Source organism: Anoplopoma fimbria, chromosome 23 (assembly GCF_027596085.1).
Source record: "Anoplopoma fimbria isolate UVic2021 breed Golden Eagle Sablefish chromosome 23, Afim_UVic_2022, whole genome shotgun sequence".
Taxonomy (NCBI): Eukaryota; Metazoa; Chordata; class Actinopteri; order Perciformes; family Anoplopomatidae; genus Anoplopoma; species Anoplopoma fimbria.
The window spans coordinates 18,338,882-18,356,926 of NC_072471.1; the positions used below are offsets into that span (position 1 = coordinate 18,338,882).

Below are 18,045 nucleotides of genomic sequence, written 5' to 3' on the forward strand. Positions count from 1 at the left end.
ACAAAATAAAGTTACAATGTTAAAAGACAATTATGAGAAATAAAGACACAGAGTACATAAAAAGTCAAAACAGAACTAAATAAATATCAAACGCAAAAAAAAAAGTTTCTAAATTCTTTAAGGGTATACATGCTGCATGTTGTATGTTGGACTCCTATAAAACAGGACATGGTCACAGTTGATAGAAACTAACAGTCCGCACAGTCCTTAAATGCAGCACCAATGGCTGTAAAACAACAACAACAACAACAACAGATAGCACTATACTCCATGATGACGTACGCCGTGCGCATTAATATGTGGCCGCGGCTGCTTTTGGCGAGATAAGATTGAAACGTGACCTGAAGAGCGTGTCCAGAGGCAAATTATCCTGTTTTTTTGTTGTTGTTATATCGTCCCTCAAAAGAAAATCCCGTCACACTTGGACCCAATGTGACTGGTCGGCGGATACATTTGAATATCCCGCCCTGCCCGGAGACTCCTCTGAGCTCCGCCACACAACGCTCTCCCGTCCAGAGCAGACGGTTGTGTTTGTGTGGACGAGCTCCGACACGACAACATTTAAAACAACTTCGCTACACTACTACCAGTCACCAGCTCCGAATCACCACTGCAGCCTAACGGAGGAGAGCTTTTTTGTTTATCCAGCTTCCCCCCCCTGAAGATGAGTCGCTCGGAGAACTAACCACCGTGGCCGGGATGAGTGGGAGCTCCGCGGCGTCCGGAGGAGCGCCCTGCCGCTTCGCCCACTACTTTGCTATCTGCGGGATCGACACTGAAACCGGATTGGAACCGGACGAATTAGCAGGTATGACCTCTCTGTGTGTTGGTTTTTTGAAGAAATTCAGGAAAAAAGAAATAACCACAGCAGCCCCTCGAAGCTCCACACACATTTTTCGGAAGAATTGTTGACTTGAAATATCCCTCCACCGTTGTGAGTTAGCTGCGTATGCGGTTCTACTTTACGGTATGAACCACAACACAACACCGTCCTACACGAGAATAGAGAGTTAGATCAGTGCTCGGTGTGAGCCTGTGTGTCTCATGAACTCACAGAGAGAGATCCCCACTTATCTTTAGCTAAACGTTATAATCTGATTGAAGATTGCTGTGTTTTCCAAATAGAAGATATCATCTTTGGTCAAGTGTGCAACATAGAGTCTCATCACAGAGCCTTTTTTCTACTAAAGGCTTATTTAATGAACTTTAAACGCCAAATAAACCCTAGAAGTAAGGGTTTGTCAAAGAAAAGGTCTCCTCTGAGCTCTTTAAATGTGTCCTTTAGTTCTTTCTGATGAAATGAGCGAAAGCAGAGTTGCATGTAAGCCTGCACACAAGTGTGGTGAGAGGTGGGGATGCTGCCTCCACAGCAGGAGAAAGTGAGCAGAGGAGCAGTGTTTAATGAGGATCAATACCTGTATATGTATTTTAGGATTCCTGTTGTGTGTAGTCACAGGGATCCCTCTTCCTCCTGCCAGTACAGCTGTGGCTTTGCAGCGTGTTTACTCTGTCATCGATATAAATATTCACTCATTGGCTCTACTATCTTTACTTTTTGACACGTTTTTACCTTTCTGGATCTGGTTCTAACAGCACAGAGGGCTGCATGCTTTTGTTGCTGAGGTGTTGCATCACAGTCCGATTGGTAGATTCTGTCTGTGCAACTGAGTCTCTGGGCCAAAGTTCAGAATAGTAAAGTGTGCCGTGTGTGTGTGCGTGTGTGTGTGTGTGTGTGTGTGTGTGTGTGTGTGTGTGAGTGTGTGTGTGTGGTGAAAGTGATCTGTGATTGCACATTTTCGACGTGACGTCAAGTGGACATCTGTTCCCAAGTGAACCAGTCCGGTGGCAAAATATGTTTTATTGTGTTTTTTGAGTCATGATTGGTTTGTGTGAGTAAGACTTTATGTCTCTGGTTGTACTGTGTGTGTGTGTGTGTGTGTGTGTGTGTGTGTGTGTGTGTGTGTGTGTGTGTGTGTGTTGGCCTCAGGCTGTACTTTAGCAAGAGGAGACACTGATTAGCCTCCACCACACTGAGTCCATCTGCCCCGCTGTCTGCTCTGCTAACACCAATCACTGCAACTCTCTGAGCATCTTAACTTGGTTTAACTCATGTTAAGTTAAGTTAACAAGTTAATGGTCAGTGACGGGGTCAAATTAGGACTGCAACTAAGTAATATCTTCAAAAGGTGACCTCCTTCAACTGCCTTGTTTTGTCCAACCAGTAGGCCGAAAGGTTACTGTTGTAGAAGACGAAGAAAACCACCAAATCCTCATATTTGAGAAGCAGAGACCAAAGAAAAAAAACGATAGGTTGATTTTTAAAATAATTGCTGATACATTTTCTGTTGATTGATTAATCAACTAATCGTTGCAACTCCAAGTTAATAGCAGGGTTCACCGTTATTCACACCAATGACCCGGTCTGTACTGAGCTTGGGCAACTCTCAACAAAGATGAGATGGCTCACTCCGTACCTACTTCCATCATCATTCAGAATAGAAGAACTAGTGAGTTACTAGGTTTACTAGCCAACGTGGCGGTTTACTTGCCCCGGGTAGGCAGGCGATCCTTCTAGTTAAGCTTTTCTATTACGTACAGACAGAGCTGGTAGTGATGAGGTATCTACCTATCAGTTGTCTACATAACATACAGTGACCATTAAACAGATGGTTGTAGAGGGTGTCGATGATGTCATCATTGTTGTAGATGATGAGATCATGTGAAATGACACATCTTTTAAGAGGGCTTTTCTTCAATTGATCATCAGAAAAATAAACTGCCACTATTATTATGATAATCAATTCATAGTTTTAGTCCTTATTCTTGCAAAAAATAACATAACCTTGGGTCATCAGAAAGTGTTTGATTTTACCACCCATTTTTCTGACATTTTATAGTAATAAAGTTAATTATAATGTGATCTACAATTCATACTTTACAAGACAATGCACGGACCATTGCGTTAAGAAAGCTAATTGGTTTGATCCAACTCCTGTTGAAAGTAGGGCTGGGTACTATAACAATATTATATTGATATCTTAATATGGGACGACATATTGTCTTAGATTTTGGTTATTGCAATATGGCACGAGTGTTGTCTTTTTCTGGTTTTAAAGGTCCCATTACAGTAAAGTGATGTGATTTTCTGATTTTACCAGACTGTTATAGCTGTTCTTATTAATTATCCATACCCACTGAGTCATTATTTCCACATTACTGATTATTATTCATCAAGAAAATCATTGTGTCAATCATTTGTAAAAGCCATAGACTGTATATAGGAAGTGGACGTTTGTGGACTGCAGTTTTGAAGCCTTGAGTTTCAGCATTTAGGCAGTCGCCATCTTGGTAGTTTGAAACCAGTGAACAGAGGTGACTATATGGACTGAGGAGGAGTGACGTTGAGACGCCGTATACGTCTCTGGTAGAGACCTGTCAATCACTGTAGCCCCGCCCTAAAGCATACCCTGCTTTATGGTCTATTTGACTCTAGATGGACCATCATTTACTAAATCATCACCAGGAAACCAACAGAGCAAGTGTATCATTCACACTGGCTGATCCAGGTACATGTTAACAGAAGGCTGAAGAACAATATGACTGTGAGTTTAGATGGCAGTTTTTCTCCAAAGTGAACATGAATCAAGCATTAATAGAGCATTCTACCCCCCTCCTCTTTATTCAGGCCCAAAGCTGCCCCCCTCCCTCAATTTCTGTATCATCACAGATCATTTACAATTCTGATCAGGCCTGTTGCTCGCCTCCCCCACCATGGCCCATCATACGGACGACACTAATGCCTCCATGATTGATATCAACACGTTGCCTTTGGCGCTCCGTGAACCTCCGTTCTTTTGTCAAGCACACGGCTACATCCCAGCACCCCCCTCATATTCTGGGACGCCGAGTTTTGAGGCAGCCACAATCGCATTGACCCACATCAAGCAGCGCACTATAGCTTTGCTTATTTTAGGCCATGATTCCCCTCCTCCCTGCTCTTTGTGTGGCACCGTGGCCTTGTTTCCCTCAGCCCATTGTTCAAGTCAGAGGGCCAGACTTCCTGTAGACCTGCCTGGGGCTTATCCGTGGTGTGCCTTACCTCCTGTTTGTGTCTCTGCATGAGTCTACTTTCTACAAATGAAACCATATTTAACTCATTTATTTCAGATCGTGTCCTGTTGTAGATCCTGAGGCTCTTTGGTCCCAGGCTGAAATGCTAATTAGCTGGTTTAATTCTTCTAGTAACTAGCAACTCTGTCAGTCCAGACACCCTCAACATGCCATTGGGCCTCAGTGGTATAAATACAACCTGGCTGGCATTCAGAGCCTGAAATAGTCCCCATTCTAACACCAGATGCATGTTGGGGTCAGCAGCATTGTTGAGTGGAAGGGCGAGAGGACTTAAGAGCTAATTTGGGGGAGATGTTTGGCGTGCCAGTTGTAGACGGAGATATGCTGCCACAGAGTGAGGTGTGTACCACTCTGCCATCTTCTACCCCTCTTGGGAGGGGATGGGAGGGGGGCAGGCATCCAGCCCAGTGTAGCTGCTGGGATGCTGGTTGCTGGATGCTCACCATTTTTTACCAGACATAAGTCAACCAGACATACTGATGAGAATAATGTTTACAGTCCAACAACACTGTCATGCTCGGCTTAATGACGGAGCTAACGGCTAACGTTAACGGAAGTTGCATGGAATAACTTTACTTACTTTTAGTTACTTTTCCTGGAACATTGAGTTCAAGGCAACTCTATTTAGTAAATATAAAGTATACCTTTATCATGATACGATCCAATTTAATTTAGTAAAAAGTAGTTTTTGACGAGAAACATTGATAAATCCAGTTGTTTGAAGATGTTTTCACAGCAACAAAAGGTATCAGTGAGGGAACAATGAACTGTTTAACCTTCTAACACTCCTCTAAGTTTTTATTGTTTTGTTTCTGTTTTTTAACCGTAGTATTCTTGATATCTAATCAAATTGGGTATTATGAATTGTAGAATATCACTGGTATTGGTGTCAACTACTGCATTTCTGGTACAGCTAAAGAATGATTTTAGCATGATAAATGACTCGCGTTTTAAATCGATCATCTAAATTGCTGGCAGTTAATTTTCTGTCAGTCAGCAAATCAATTAATCAGCCACTAATAATCAATAATGAAAGTGGCAAAACTAAACCACTGCATTACTCCTATAAAAGGATGAACTACGGTAGATGTATCTACATGAGCATATGATCCCGTGTGAGAAGAAGAACGAGAACAGTCCCATTGAGAGCTCCAGCAGTGACGCTGATAGATATTTGCATGTATCGTTACCGATGTGCATGAACACACACAGATGTGTGGAGGCTCAGTGGTGATTCTCACTTTCAGTTCTCAGACCCTCCGGTCCTTCAGGTGTTAAGCCCCCGCCACCACTTACCAGACACTTTTTGGCTCTGGCAGCACCAGACCTCCTCCTCCTCCTCCTTCTACCTTTCATCATCTTCCTCCTCCTCCGTCTGTTCTCCTTTCTTGTCCTCGTCTGTGTCTCCATGCCTAACACCTCATCACACCTCACACCGGAGTGTCACCCAGCGCTCTCCTGCAGCAGCCCTGCTTTGGTCTGTTAGGCGGGCTCATTTTATTGGCCGGTGGCCATAACTGAGATGTAAATGAGTGAATATTACCTCGGGAAGAATCAGCTGTGCTGGTTAAAGCACAGGGGTTTACAACCAGCTCCGGTTCCTGGCCAGGTGCCAATAACTCCCCTTACAGCAGCAAAGGTTTCCTCTCTACCTACACGTCTCAACATGTCTATTTCAAGGTGAATGTCTTTTAATTATACAGTCTATGTACACGTTCTACCAAGAGCAGCCTCAATCACTAACAGTCCATAGAAGGATGAGGTAGCCTGTTTCTTTTTTACTTTTTCCCCATTGTTTTTTCATTGAGAGAGTGAGTGAGAGAGTGAGGGAGAGGGGTGTATGACATGCAACAAAGGCCCCAAAGCGGGAATGGAACCTGTGACGTATATGTGTGATATGCATGTTGGACCTCTTCTGCTGCAGCCTTTACGTTAGTCCTACGGCATTCAATTCAGACCTGAGTCATTCTAAAGGTGATACAGAAATATTACTAGGTGGGATAGCAGCTGTGGCTTTTGTGCAAAAGTGACTCCGGTGCTTATTTTGGAGCATGAGACTGACATGTAACAACATGAACTGTCATGTGATGAACGAGTCGCTGTATTGGGGTAAAGGGACTTTGCTAAACATGACTGCACTTGACCTGATCTCCTGAGATGAATGTGTTAAACCTTAAATCACACCTATGCTGACCTGTCCAGCCAGTTTAATGTAAACAGTCTGGGATGTTTGTATGCTTATCTGGGATAATTTACAGCTGCAATGGGCCGGTCTAATCCAGCTATTAATACTCAGCATGTTCAAAGAGCTCCCTTCGCTGCCGTTGGGAGCTATGAAACAGGCCTGTGCAGCTTTAAATACGACCGGAGCCCAGAGGTGTGCCAGCCGGGGCTGAGGTGGGAGGGGCCTCAGGCTGCAGCAGGACACAAAGGGATCTGAGCAGCTAAAGCTCCCCTCTGGCCTGGACCATCTGTCCACACGGAGACCGGCCCTGGGAGTCAGTCCGCACAAAGGCTGCACGCCGACACTGCCCACTGACGTATGCTAATGATGACAGGGGCCAACAACGCCGACGCACGCACCTGTTGACTTATGGGTAATGGGCAGATAATAGTTTGATAGCTCAATAAAACAAAGGGCAAAGCTCTGTACACTTGTTTTATTGTAAAGGAGGAATCATCTCCTGTTTATCTCTGCTGATCTCTATGCCACTTTTTCTTTGTCACATCAGTTTTTGTGTTCTTCTAGACGATGAATCCACTTTTGCCATGTTTTGCTTTTGCTAGGGATTCTTTGGTCTTCTCTCTTTCTTTCTCTCATGACTCATGGGTTTGTTCCTCCTGCTCTTCCCCCTGCAGTGTTTACATCCATCTCTCTGCGTTTTGTCCCCGGCTCATTGCCTCGTGTTCCGTTACCCAAGCCGGGCTGCTGTTAAGCCTGTTAGAGTAATCCATTCAGACAGCTCCTCCGGGCTACACTGAACGCATCGCTGTAATGTAACACACAGCCAGGCCTCGACACACACACACACACACACACACACACACACACACACACACACACACACACACACACACACACACACACACACACACACACACACACACACACACAGAGTCATGGTCATAACCGTGACTCCACTCCTCCCGCATTGTTTGACCAGAGGCATCCTCCTGTCCGTCTTTATAAAGCTACTCACTGAAGGTCAGCTTTAATGGCTCTTGATGATTGGGCGTCACCGGACAAGTAATGATTTAGTGACCGATTTCAGGAAGAAGAAATAAGTGGAGTTCAGGGGTTTGTAGTCTGTGTACCATTAGCTCTGGGTTTGTCCAGTAATAACTCCTGCAGGAACAATGGAGGAAATCTGTAAAAAAGTAAGATCAGCAAAACAAAAAATGCAGCAATCCAGAAGCAGTGACCTCGTTGGCCTGAGTCACATCATGTGCTGCATGCTTCTTAAATGTCTGTGGCAGCTTTTTCTCCAGTAAACTCAGCCACAGGGTAGAAGCACTTTTTCCATGTAGTCTGTAGTTTCTGGGCAGGAACTTACCCGACTGTGTGGTGGCAAAGAGGGACTAACAATAGACATTTGTTGCCTCAAGTGCATTTTGAAGGTTTAAGTTGAAGAGCCCTGAAACCCCCTGTCATCTGCCTTACATGTTGATTGTCAGGGGTGTGTGGTCTCATCCTAGAGAAGGAGAGGCTGCCATGTGCTGCTAGTCAAAGTTCAAGGGGGCCCAGTAATGATGGATGGTCTGCCTCTGGGAGTCAGCGGGACCCGACGACCTCTGAGGATGCTGCTAGCCGTTGCTGACTGGTCACATCCCTCTGCCAGCGCCTCCCCGTCTCCAACGGCAAAGTGAGCGGTCGATCTTGGGAAGCGTCAGGAGCCATTTCACAGCTCCTCCCTATGAGTGACCTTTGACCCTGAGCTCCATATGTTCTGTCTCTAGGAGACAAAAGAACCAGGGGGGAGTTTTGGGGTTACTGTTTTGTCTTGTTTTGTCTTATTTGTTCTGTTTTTAACAGTTTTTGCCAACAGTCACTTTCAAAGAACTGATGTCATATAGACGAGTGAGACTTGATTATCATTCAAACGTCAGTCTTTGTTCAGAGGCATTCAGACAAAAGGTGACAGAAGTAGTTGTGTGAAGAATACAAAAGAAGCTCAGATTCTGTAGACCAACTCACATCCGTACACCTTGCCCATCTCATAAAATGGGCCTGATTGTTAGTTGGTCTCGGAAAATTTCAAGAATCGTCAGATGAGCCCCCAAAATATGTGGGTTTAAGGTGTCGGTAACATGAAGCATTCTGGCATTCTGAGCCTTTGATCTATCCCATCTTTTTAACTTTTCAAATGACAAAAGACGAACAGAAGCCGCAGTGGTCCTGTTGCCATCGAGGGTCTGCTAGAGTCTGCATGACGTCGATTTTGTCAGTTGCCCATGTGTGCATCGCTGCCTCTGCAGACCGTACACACCGATCTACGTGTGCCGACTGCACATGCGCTAGAAAATCCTAGTGTATGCCTTGTGTCGAACATCTCCCGCTGTTCTTGCGTCCTCGTGCGTTTTGAAGGTCTATCAGTTGTAAAAGGTCATCAACCCAGTCATGACAACCCAGCCGCTTGTTTTCCCCGCGGTGCTAGCTCTGAATGTCAAATCATGTCCTCCGGGAACTCAAGGGTTGATATGAAAATGTCACTGGCATTTTCCTTGTAGCTTGTATTATTCACTGTTTCTCAGCTAAAACAATAAGCTCATAAATATATATCCCTTAACTGTAGCTGTGTGGCCTACAACAACAGGAAAAATCTACATTTAAATTGTGTCACAATATCACAGTGACCACAATCCCAGACGACTCCAGTCTTGGGCGTTGTTAGGGACGACAGCCGACGCCAACATGTACGAGATTGGTTCCACCTGCTGTCAATACCAGACATGATATTTTGCACAGAATAATGATGCTTTATCATGAAGACTCCTAGTAAACTTAGTCAGTACCTCAGCAAAGGGACAAACCATAGAAGACCTTCCATTATGTTCCCTTTTGAAAGCTTGACCCCACTGGGCCTGCTCATTTAATGTGTTTCTTGTAGATCTTCAGGCAGTTTTCATCTCTGTGGTGTCCTCGGGCCAACGCTTCATAGAAGTCCCACATCCCTTAGAGTGCACACAGTAACCTTGGCGATGTATTGAAAGGCAGCCATTCATGGGACATAATGGTCTTTCATCGGGAATTCTTTGGACCAAGGTCTGTTACCTGTAGAGTCGTATACCGTGTCGGTACCGTGGCCTGTCGCTCTGGCTTCTTCCTCTTCACTGAGCAATGGAGTCCAGGCTCAGTGGACACGGGACAACAGGCCTCCTCTATTCACTTTTTTGGACATACTTCTCAATGAGCACCCAGGAGCGCTCATTTTGAAAATATGACAGAAGGGATCCCTGTCCTCCGTAAAGAACGTGAACATAACTATCACAGTCTATATACGGTTACAGATCTTGTAACATTTTTTCCAATCTATGAAAAAATTATTTTAAAAAAGTCTCTTTTCAAACCCTTTTACATAGAGCCGACAGTGGAAAAACAAGCTGTACAGATTCTAACCACAACTGAAAGAGCTGTGATAAATGACCCTGAATTAATTTTCATTGACTGCTGGATGTCGTGCTGTAATATAACACCTCGTGAGTACCCATCGACACACACAGGCATCATCAGCTCAAACGAGAAACCCATTGCAACAGCGCGTAGGGTGCTGTTATGTCAGGCAGGCTGTAAATCTCCTTACATAAGGATGATGGGCCGCACAACGGTAACTACGGCCCCTTTATGACGGATTAAAGCCGCTGTGGTGCAGGGGCCCAGGCCGTCACCTCGCTGTGAGACGTGCTGGACACACACAGTGGACGCCGGATTATAGAGAGCATTACAGAGCATTTATTTATTATATAATTGCTTCTCAGGCTAATAAGCTAAAGTGTGTGTTTGGTAGATATAGCAGAGGCCTGATGCTTCACAAACTCCTCTCATACATGTATCTGTTCTAACTTTATATAAACTCAGTAGAGCTCTTTCTAGATCGGATTTCACTTGGAGACGGGAAAGAAATGTGTCCGTCTATGTTATGAGGACGTCGGGGCCGGTCATGTCAACATGTTCTAGAAGAAGGAACACACGTGTGTTCGTTTGTGCTTTTGATGGCCGGTTAATTGGACTTTGAGTTCCAACTCATTGACTGGCCTCTGGCCCGAGTGATAAGGCTGAGTAAACAAAGCATGACCGCTACCTGATAAGCTGCTCCATGTCATGTTCTACCTCAGCACCACGGTACAAACTTTTTCTCTTTGTTTTTAAACCAGAGAATGGATTGCCCCCCCAGCAGAACACTCCATCCATTAAGCTGTATGTACATATAGTGAATGTAAACCAGTGATGTGTGTAATGAAGCCACCTGGTCATGACCTCACTCTACTGCTGCAGAAACATTGTGGCTCGAGGCAGATCAGCAGAGGCTGCCAGATCCAGGGTCATAGCCACACACACACACACACACACACACACACACACACACACACACACACACACACACACACACACACACACACACACACACACACACACACACACACACAGAGATGAGAGGCACCACCGGCAGACTAAACAGTCCAGAGTGTAATACTATAAGGGTACCTGATGCACAGGAGAGATAACCTTGATGTGTTGGTCTGTCAACGAGTGGATCGTGGGGCAATGAATGTTCCCTGTAGAAAAATAAAAAAGCGTGAGGAAAAGAAGTTTCTGTTATTTGGAAGAATGAAACTCCAGGTTATCATCATTTCATCCTGTTTACATCCAGGGAATGAGGGTTTACTTTTACTGAAGTAGGATTTTGAATACAGGACTTTAACTTTACAATCCTGAGTCCTGTATGTAGTATTTAAACATTGTGTACAGTATTTTTCAACATGGACCCTATATCCCCATGTTTTTGGGTCTAAGTGACTAATGGCGAGTCCAGTAAAGAGAGGGAACTCTGCATCTGTCTAAATAAGCTGTGAGGGTAATTGCACAGCGTCAGTGTAACGTTCCGGTCACTCAAAGAGCTTGTTTTTGACACTGACATGCTGTGTCAAAAAAAAATAACATTTGTTTACCTTCCGCTCGGTGTGGCCTGTTTCTTAATTGTCCCGCTCAAGGAAAAGTCTCTGGAATCTGAACATGAGGCAGCACCAGGTCCCACTCTTACAGCATTCTTCTTCTGTGGTGCATAAGGCCACAGCACCCACAGGAATACCACCAGTCTCCAGAGCTGTGTGGGCCTCGCAACAGCTGGTTCCCCCGCAGCCTGTTGCTGCTCTCTCTCTCATTATCCGTGCACTCTGGCTCAAATAATTACTGGCGGCCACCAAATTCAAAGATCGCATCTACTTTGTTGAAATCATGTAAATATTCAGCCAAGACATTGAAAATCTTTTGAATAATGCAAAGTTACGCTTTCTGTACTCCTACACAGTAAACTCTACCTACAACTCCTCTCTTACGTTTCCACTGTGGCCTTCAACGAGTTACAACAAGTTAGATTTTTAGAACAAGACAGAGTGACTCTCCTTTCTTTCCTGTCATTCAACACTGGACCAATTTCAAAACCCGTTGTCCCAATTAGTTACTCATTAGACACAGAAACATGGGAAAGTATGTCCAGGTTGAAGACTATAGAAGTTCCCCCTTTAATTTAAGGATTCGAGTACTTCACACATTACATTACAGTCATTTAGCAGACGCTTTTATCCAAAGCGACTTACAATAAGTGTATTCAACATAGGTATTCATACACTGAAAGGTGGGAGGCTTGATGGCACCGCCTGGAGTACATGTGTCCAGAAAGAGCAAATGATGAATGATATAACCATTGTTTTTCTAATTTACTTATCGAAACCTTTCCTACAAACCCAACAACTTGACTGCATCAAATTGAAATGACAAAATAATGAGTTACAGATGAAATCAATTAGTATTATTAGTAGGAGCTCAGAACAGGAAGGGATCCACTCATTGTCACAGCACACAGCTGCTTGATGTAAATCCCCCAGAATGTGAATAGCCAACTGCCCAAATCATCATCATCTTTGTGTGTGTGTGTGTGTGTGTGTGTGTGTGTGTGTGTGTGTGTGTGTGTGTGTGTGTGTGTGTGTGTGTGTGTGTGTGTGTGTGTGTGTGTGTGTGTGTGTGTGTGTGTGTGTGTGTGTGTGTGTGTGTGTGTGTGCTTCACATTCCCTCCTCAGTCGAAGCCCTCTGTCCTCCCCGGATGTAACATCAGGTTATGTAATTGGTGGGCTCGCCAAGGCAGATTAGACCGACTCTGCAGCTATTCACATGACCACAGGACAATAATAACATAATAACATGACAATAGAAACCTGTGCAATACATTGCACATTGCACTGTGCAATAATGGTTAAAAAAGTTAAAAGTAGTTGAAATAGTTGTTGTTTTTTTCTCTGTCTGTAAATATAGTATTTCAGTTATTGTTGTTTTTTCTACTGTTTTTTTTTTATTGCTTATTTATAATACTTGTTTTATTTTATTTTTATTTTTCATTTTTTATTTTATTTATTTTTTATCTTATTTTTTATTTTATTTTTAGCTTGTCTTCTTCTGCTATGTCTCTTGTGTGCACTTTACTCTGCGCTGTTGTAAGTCTGCAAATTTCCCGCTGCGGGACTAATAATCTTATTATCTTATCTTATCTTATCTTATCTTATCTTATTCCTGAACCAGGGCCTTGAGTTGTTTATCCCAGCGGAGTGAAGGGGAAAACGTGACAGGACAGCGGGAATTAGAAATATTGTGAGGAGCACAGACTGAGGGGAAGAGTACGACTACTACTGATCAGCTGGTGAAATAAAATGTAACTTGCCCATTCAAAAAAAAAATCCATTTGCGTTCCAGTAATTAAGGATTACCCTTCCATGAAGTTGAAAGAATAGTTAACAGAGCAGAGTCCTCTTTTTTTGTGGAACCCTCCGTGCCTGGCAGTCGCTTACATATTTCAAACGCCACCCCCCCCCATTTTATAGCGCTGGCTTTCTGTATACACTTGTAGCCTACAGGTCTAAACAGATGACATCACTATGACATCATCGGGGTTGTTGTCTTAGCTCCTCCAGAGCCTGTTCAAGGAACTTCTGACCAAATTTGTCAGGATTCATGTATGCAAAAACTACATTAAAATGAAGCTTAAAAAACATATCGTGCATGTTGGTTCCTTCGCAAGAGACGTTCTCCACTTTTCAACGTCGATCTGCTCAGCCTTTTGATTCGCGGAGAATGTTTGTCGGTTTTAACATCTTCTATTTCAGTGCTGATACTGTTCTCCATCCCCTGGTCCAGTGCTCACAGCTGTTTTGAGCTTTTGATCATTCAGAACCCTGTGTTGACAGATGTTTTTTTTATGCTGGTTTGACAGAGGAGACTCGAGCAGATTGTATATTTGCATGAAATGCACCAGTGAGTCCTATTCCTATACGCTCCAGTGTAGCTCTGTAGTCAGCACTACTAAACACACTCCCTCATGCGCACACACGCACGCACACGCACACGCACACACACACACACACACACACACACACACACCCTGTTGTTGTCCATGTTCGCAGCTGTTAAGTCAGTTTCTTTGTATCTTGGGTCAAATGGGGTCAAATGGAAGGCTGCAGTATGGCTGAAGCTGCTTATGCAACCATCCTAGTCGTCCTGCTCATCTTTAGGGCCATTTGAACAAATGTGTGTCACCCTCTCCCTTTTAATTCAATTCAATTCAGTTTATTTTGTATAGCCCAGAATCACAAATTACAAATTTGCCTCAGAGGGCTTTACAATCTGTGCACATTTTAAAAGACATCACTAATATTGCCTGCAGCTCGCCCATCATCCAACAGGTAGGGAGGGGGGTGTTCGAAGGTAATGTGATTAACATGCGCCTGGGTTCAAATGGGGATGATGTAACCTCCATTAACAGCGGCCCTTCAGCCTTTTCTGTGTGCCGCAGGATGCACAGGGGTTGCCGTGGAGACAGGAGAGCATTTAAGCAAGACAAATAATTTTGCTGAAGGCGGTTGATGAGCTAAAGGGAGTGCCCAAAACACCATGTTTCTTATCTTTTCTCACTGTTCTGAGGACGATTTGACAGCTCCTGGGACATTATGGATTTAAAGTGAATTGCTTGAAACTTTCAAAGTACTTACAGGTGTTTTATCAGTCAGCCCACAGATTCCATTTCACTGATGTGTTCTGACAAAACTCAGCATGGAATGTGTTCAGACGTGTTGTCAATGAGACCAACATTAAACTAACACTTCTGGTCATAGGATAAGCATTTAACAAGCTAACTAACAGAAAAATAAGACCTTAAAAAAAATGAATTCATTGTTTGGAAATAAAGGTTACATTATACTATATAAATCTCATGAAAAGAACCAAACCAACAATGTGTTAGTCCCTCTCTCACTACTTTCCGACTTCCCTACCCCCCTACCCTGTCTCTCAGCTCCAAACTCATTGGTTCCCACTGAAGGGGTCAATCTTTAGAAACGCCTCACAAATACATTTAAAAGTACTCAGTATTTTCCATGAACCAGCTGACTGGTTACTCAAACAGGAGGAAATAGCACATTTGTTGGGGACTATTGAAAATGTCACCCAGTAACGTATCCTCACACATTGATTCCTATCAGATCTTACGAACAGTTCTTTTGTTATTTTTCGTGAGTATTCCTATGAATGAACAGAAACAAGCTGTTTAAGCCCCTCCAGTGTTTACGCTACAAAACTACATGGTAAGGTTTAAGAAAAGATCCACGTTTGGGTTCAAATAATTACAGAAAAATACGTGACAAATAAGTCAATCATTTCTGGGGTTCACATGGGACATGAACACCGGTCCCCTGGGTGAAAGTCCGGTGTGTGTTTATTTAAAAAAAAATGTTTTAAAGTGACGGCCATTTATTTACTAATCAACTGCTCAAATTATCAGCAGGTTGATTATGAAAAGAATTGCTAGGTACAATCGCAATATCTAATCAGTAAGGGGTAGTGTCATTAGTAAACCGGTAATAAAAACCTCTACTAATCATGTAAACACCCAGCTTAATTATGGAAAGTCTTTGACAGCTCCGTGTTTTCACTGCTCCACTCAAACTGCCCTGAGAACTGATGTTCCCTAAAGATCAAAGATGTCCGCCGCAGTCTCTTTGGAAATGGTCCAGCACTGTTGGAGTGATCACGGTGTTTTGAAGTGGCTCCTCAGGGCTGCTTCAAGTCTGGCTGTGAATGATGAATGTGTGTTTACAGCCAGATTTGTCCATCCAACTGGACATCTATATTTCTTTGTGAAATCTGAGCGGAGCTGGGAAAAACCCCCTCTCCACCTCCGCTAGTCTGATCGTACGTCGAGGATACCAAAGGAGGAGTCAGACCTCCCCCCCTCTCCCTTTGGTTTCCTTTAGTGCCCCTTCAAGCACAATCCAAAAACCCTTATCCTAGTGCATCGATTTATTTGAAAATACATTAAAATAAGTCATCTTTTTAAGAGGATGTTCCCTTCACTTACTTTCTGTAGCATGACCTAAAAGTGTTGAAATGCATTTTGCGCTGCATGCTGAAAGGAAAGAGTTTGTTACAGTGTGGTTTAATGTCAGGATTTGGTTAGTTTGAGGTTGTGTAATTGTCCATCTGCAAAGAGGATCTTTAAGCCTGTAGTTTAAGACTGGAACATGTCTTTGTTTGGAGTGATCATTTATACAAATGTATCAAGTGACTTAGTCAATTCAAAGCAATACTTAACAATTTGATGTCCTACTCGGCACTCTGAGTTCCTTTTTTTGTAAGTGTAAAAAAAAAAAATTGAAACTCTCCACAGGAAGGGGTAATACACGTTGCTGGAAAGCTTTTCATTTGAAACAACTGTGCAGGAAGTCTTCCTGGTTTCTTAACCGTGATTAAAAAAAAACTTAATATGGAAGTGACTAGAAATAACAACGGAAGGATATTTCTGTGAGAGCAGACAAACTGAGCAGCAGTTTAACACAACTTTGTTGTTGTAGTTCGAGCTGGAGCTATCGATTGTTTTAGTAATCAAGATTCCACTGACTATTCCGTCGGTAAATCCAGCAATGGGACAATACATATTTTTGGAGGAGCAATAGTAAATGTACAAAAGAGATCATAAGACGGAACAACTTCTTGTTTCCTTTTCAAACATCTACATTTTTAGTGCTTGAAATTACACAGAATAATATTATCAGTCCAAAGTAAACCCTTGGTGCATTTAACCTCCGTATTATATTCTCCGTGACTCAGTGTGAACCCCTAACAATGCTTAATGTTTCCAAACACACAATTCAAATGATAAGCAAATAAATGATTGTATTTTTAATGAAGTATTAACTCTTCTTTAGAAGTTTTAATGATCTATTATACGCTGCTTAGAGCTAGTATTAGGAAGTGAAACGGATCATTTTCCCCCCCTCTAATATCTATTCTTATATTCTGTCCAACAACTCAAACTGTCGTGGCGATCCAGTGTGTTGCCATGTCTGTTTTACTAGAGCAGCTCTGTTTCTGTCCCGTGTAATGAGACGTCGGCTGTGTCCTCCTCTCCGTCACGTCCTCCTCCTCCCACCGTCTCTCATTCTGCCAGTTCCCGTTGTACTCCCGCTGATTTAATCCCTTTATCTCGTGCCTTTAGCTCCCTCTCGTCTCCCACACCTCGTCTTCAGGCGGGTTGTCGTGTCTCGGTGTCACTCGAGGCTCTCTTGTGTCTTGGATCTGTCTCTCTGTCTCTGTTAGTCGTCCCTCGCTGTGGATCGCTACATGTTTTCGTGTGATGCCATGTTAAACTCCTTTCATCTTCTGTATTCATTCAGACATCACTGGTGCTCGGTTGATGCTGCTTTTTGTCCCCTCTGCCAACAAAGATGATGTTCTCACCCCCGTGTGTCGGTCACAGAAAGTCTCATAAAGTAACAGATGAATTCAGCCGTAAAGCAAACATTCATGTGCTGCCAGGAAAGTCAACTTTTCAGAAGTACTACTATCAGACATCCCCTAATAAAAGCCAGTATTCAAATAATGGTATGTTATGTCACACTCACCAATCTGAGAATTACTGTCAAAACGCAACAAGTAAAACCTTTCACATTAATAGCCTTTTCTTGTTAAGCTCCTGTTAATAAAACTCATAATTGTCTTGTAGATGTTTTACATTTAAAATCTCAGGAAGGATTACGCCCTATGAGCTGGAGTTTTTTTTTTTAAGTGAAACTGTGCAGGAAGAGTTGAGTTTTACTGACAGAAAGTGAACTCTTATTGGGAAATGCAGGGAAGCCAGGTGAGACCTGGGCCTAACACGCACACCTGACTGCCTTCATAATGAACTTCTATATAAATATATTCCTTCTGCAAAGAGCGACTCGCCCCATCATACACATCTCCATCACCACCTCGTCATAGCCCTGCAGCTGCTGTGAGAACGGCCGGGTTTGCTGACACACACACACACACACACTCGTACTCAGACACACACACTGCAGCTCAGACCGCTACTTCCAGCCTGTTTGACATAGTTCTTCTTCATAATAAAATAAATAAGTGAAGGTAATGTGTTTCTCATCGCTACTATATCTTATACATATTCCTTTTCAGTCTTATAGCCTATAATTACACAGGATAGGGTGGCTGAGACGCATACTCTTTTCCAAGAGAGAGCCCAGGAACAAAAATAGAAAGGATAAGCAGGGTTATTGATGGAACAGAACATGTAACAAATCTAGTTAACTCAGTATATCCCTTTTAAAAGAGCACGGGGGCTACACAGTGGTGTCGCCTCACAGCAAGAGGGGCCCGGG

At 43.3% G+C, this 18,045-nt stretch overlaps 1 protein-coding gene across 1 annotated transcript in view; it reads left to right on the forward strand.

Moving 5' to 3' along the window:
* Window positions 1-280: 280 nt before the first annotated feature.
* Window positions 281-18,045, forward strand: part of LOC129112420 (DENN domain-containing protein 5B-like) — a 66,743-nt gene continuing 48,978 nt past the window's right edge. The window contains 1 exon segment of the mRNA XM_054624513.1: window positions 281-808. Within this exon segment, the coding sequence (XP_054480488.1) occupies window positions 700-808 (109 nt within the window). The 5' untranslated portion in view covers window positions 281-699.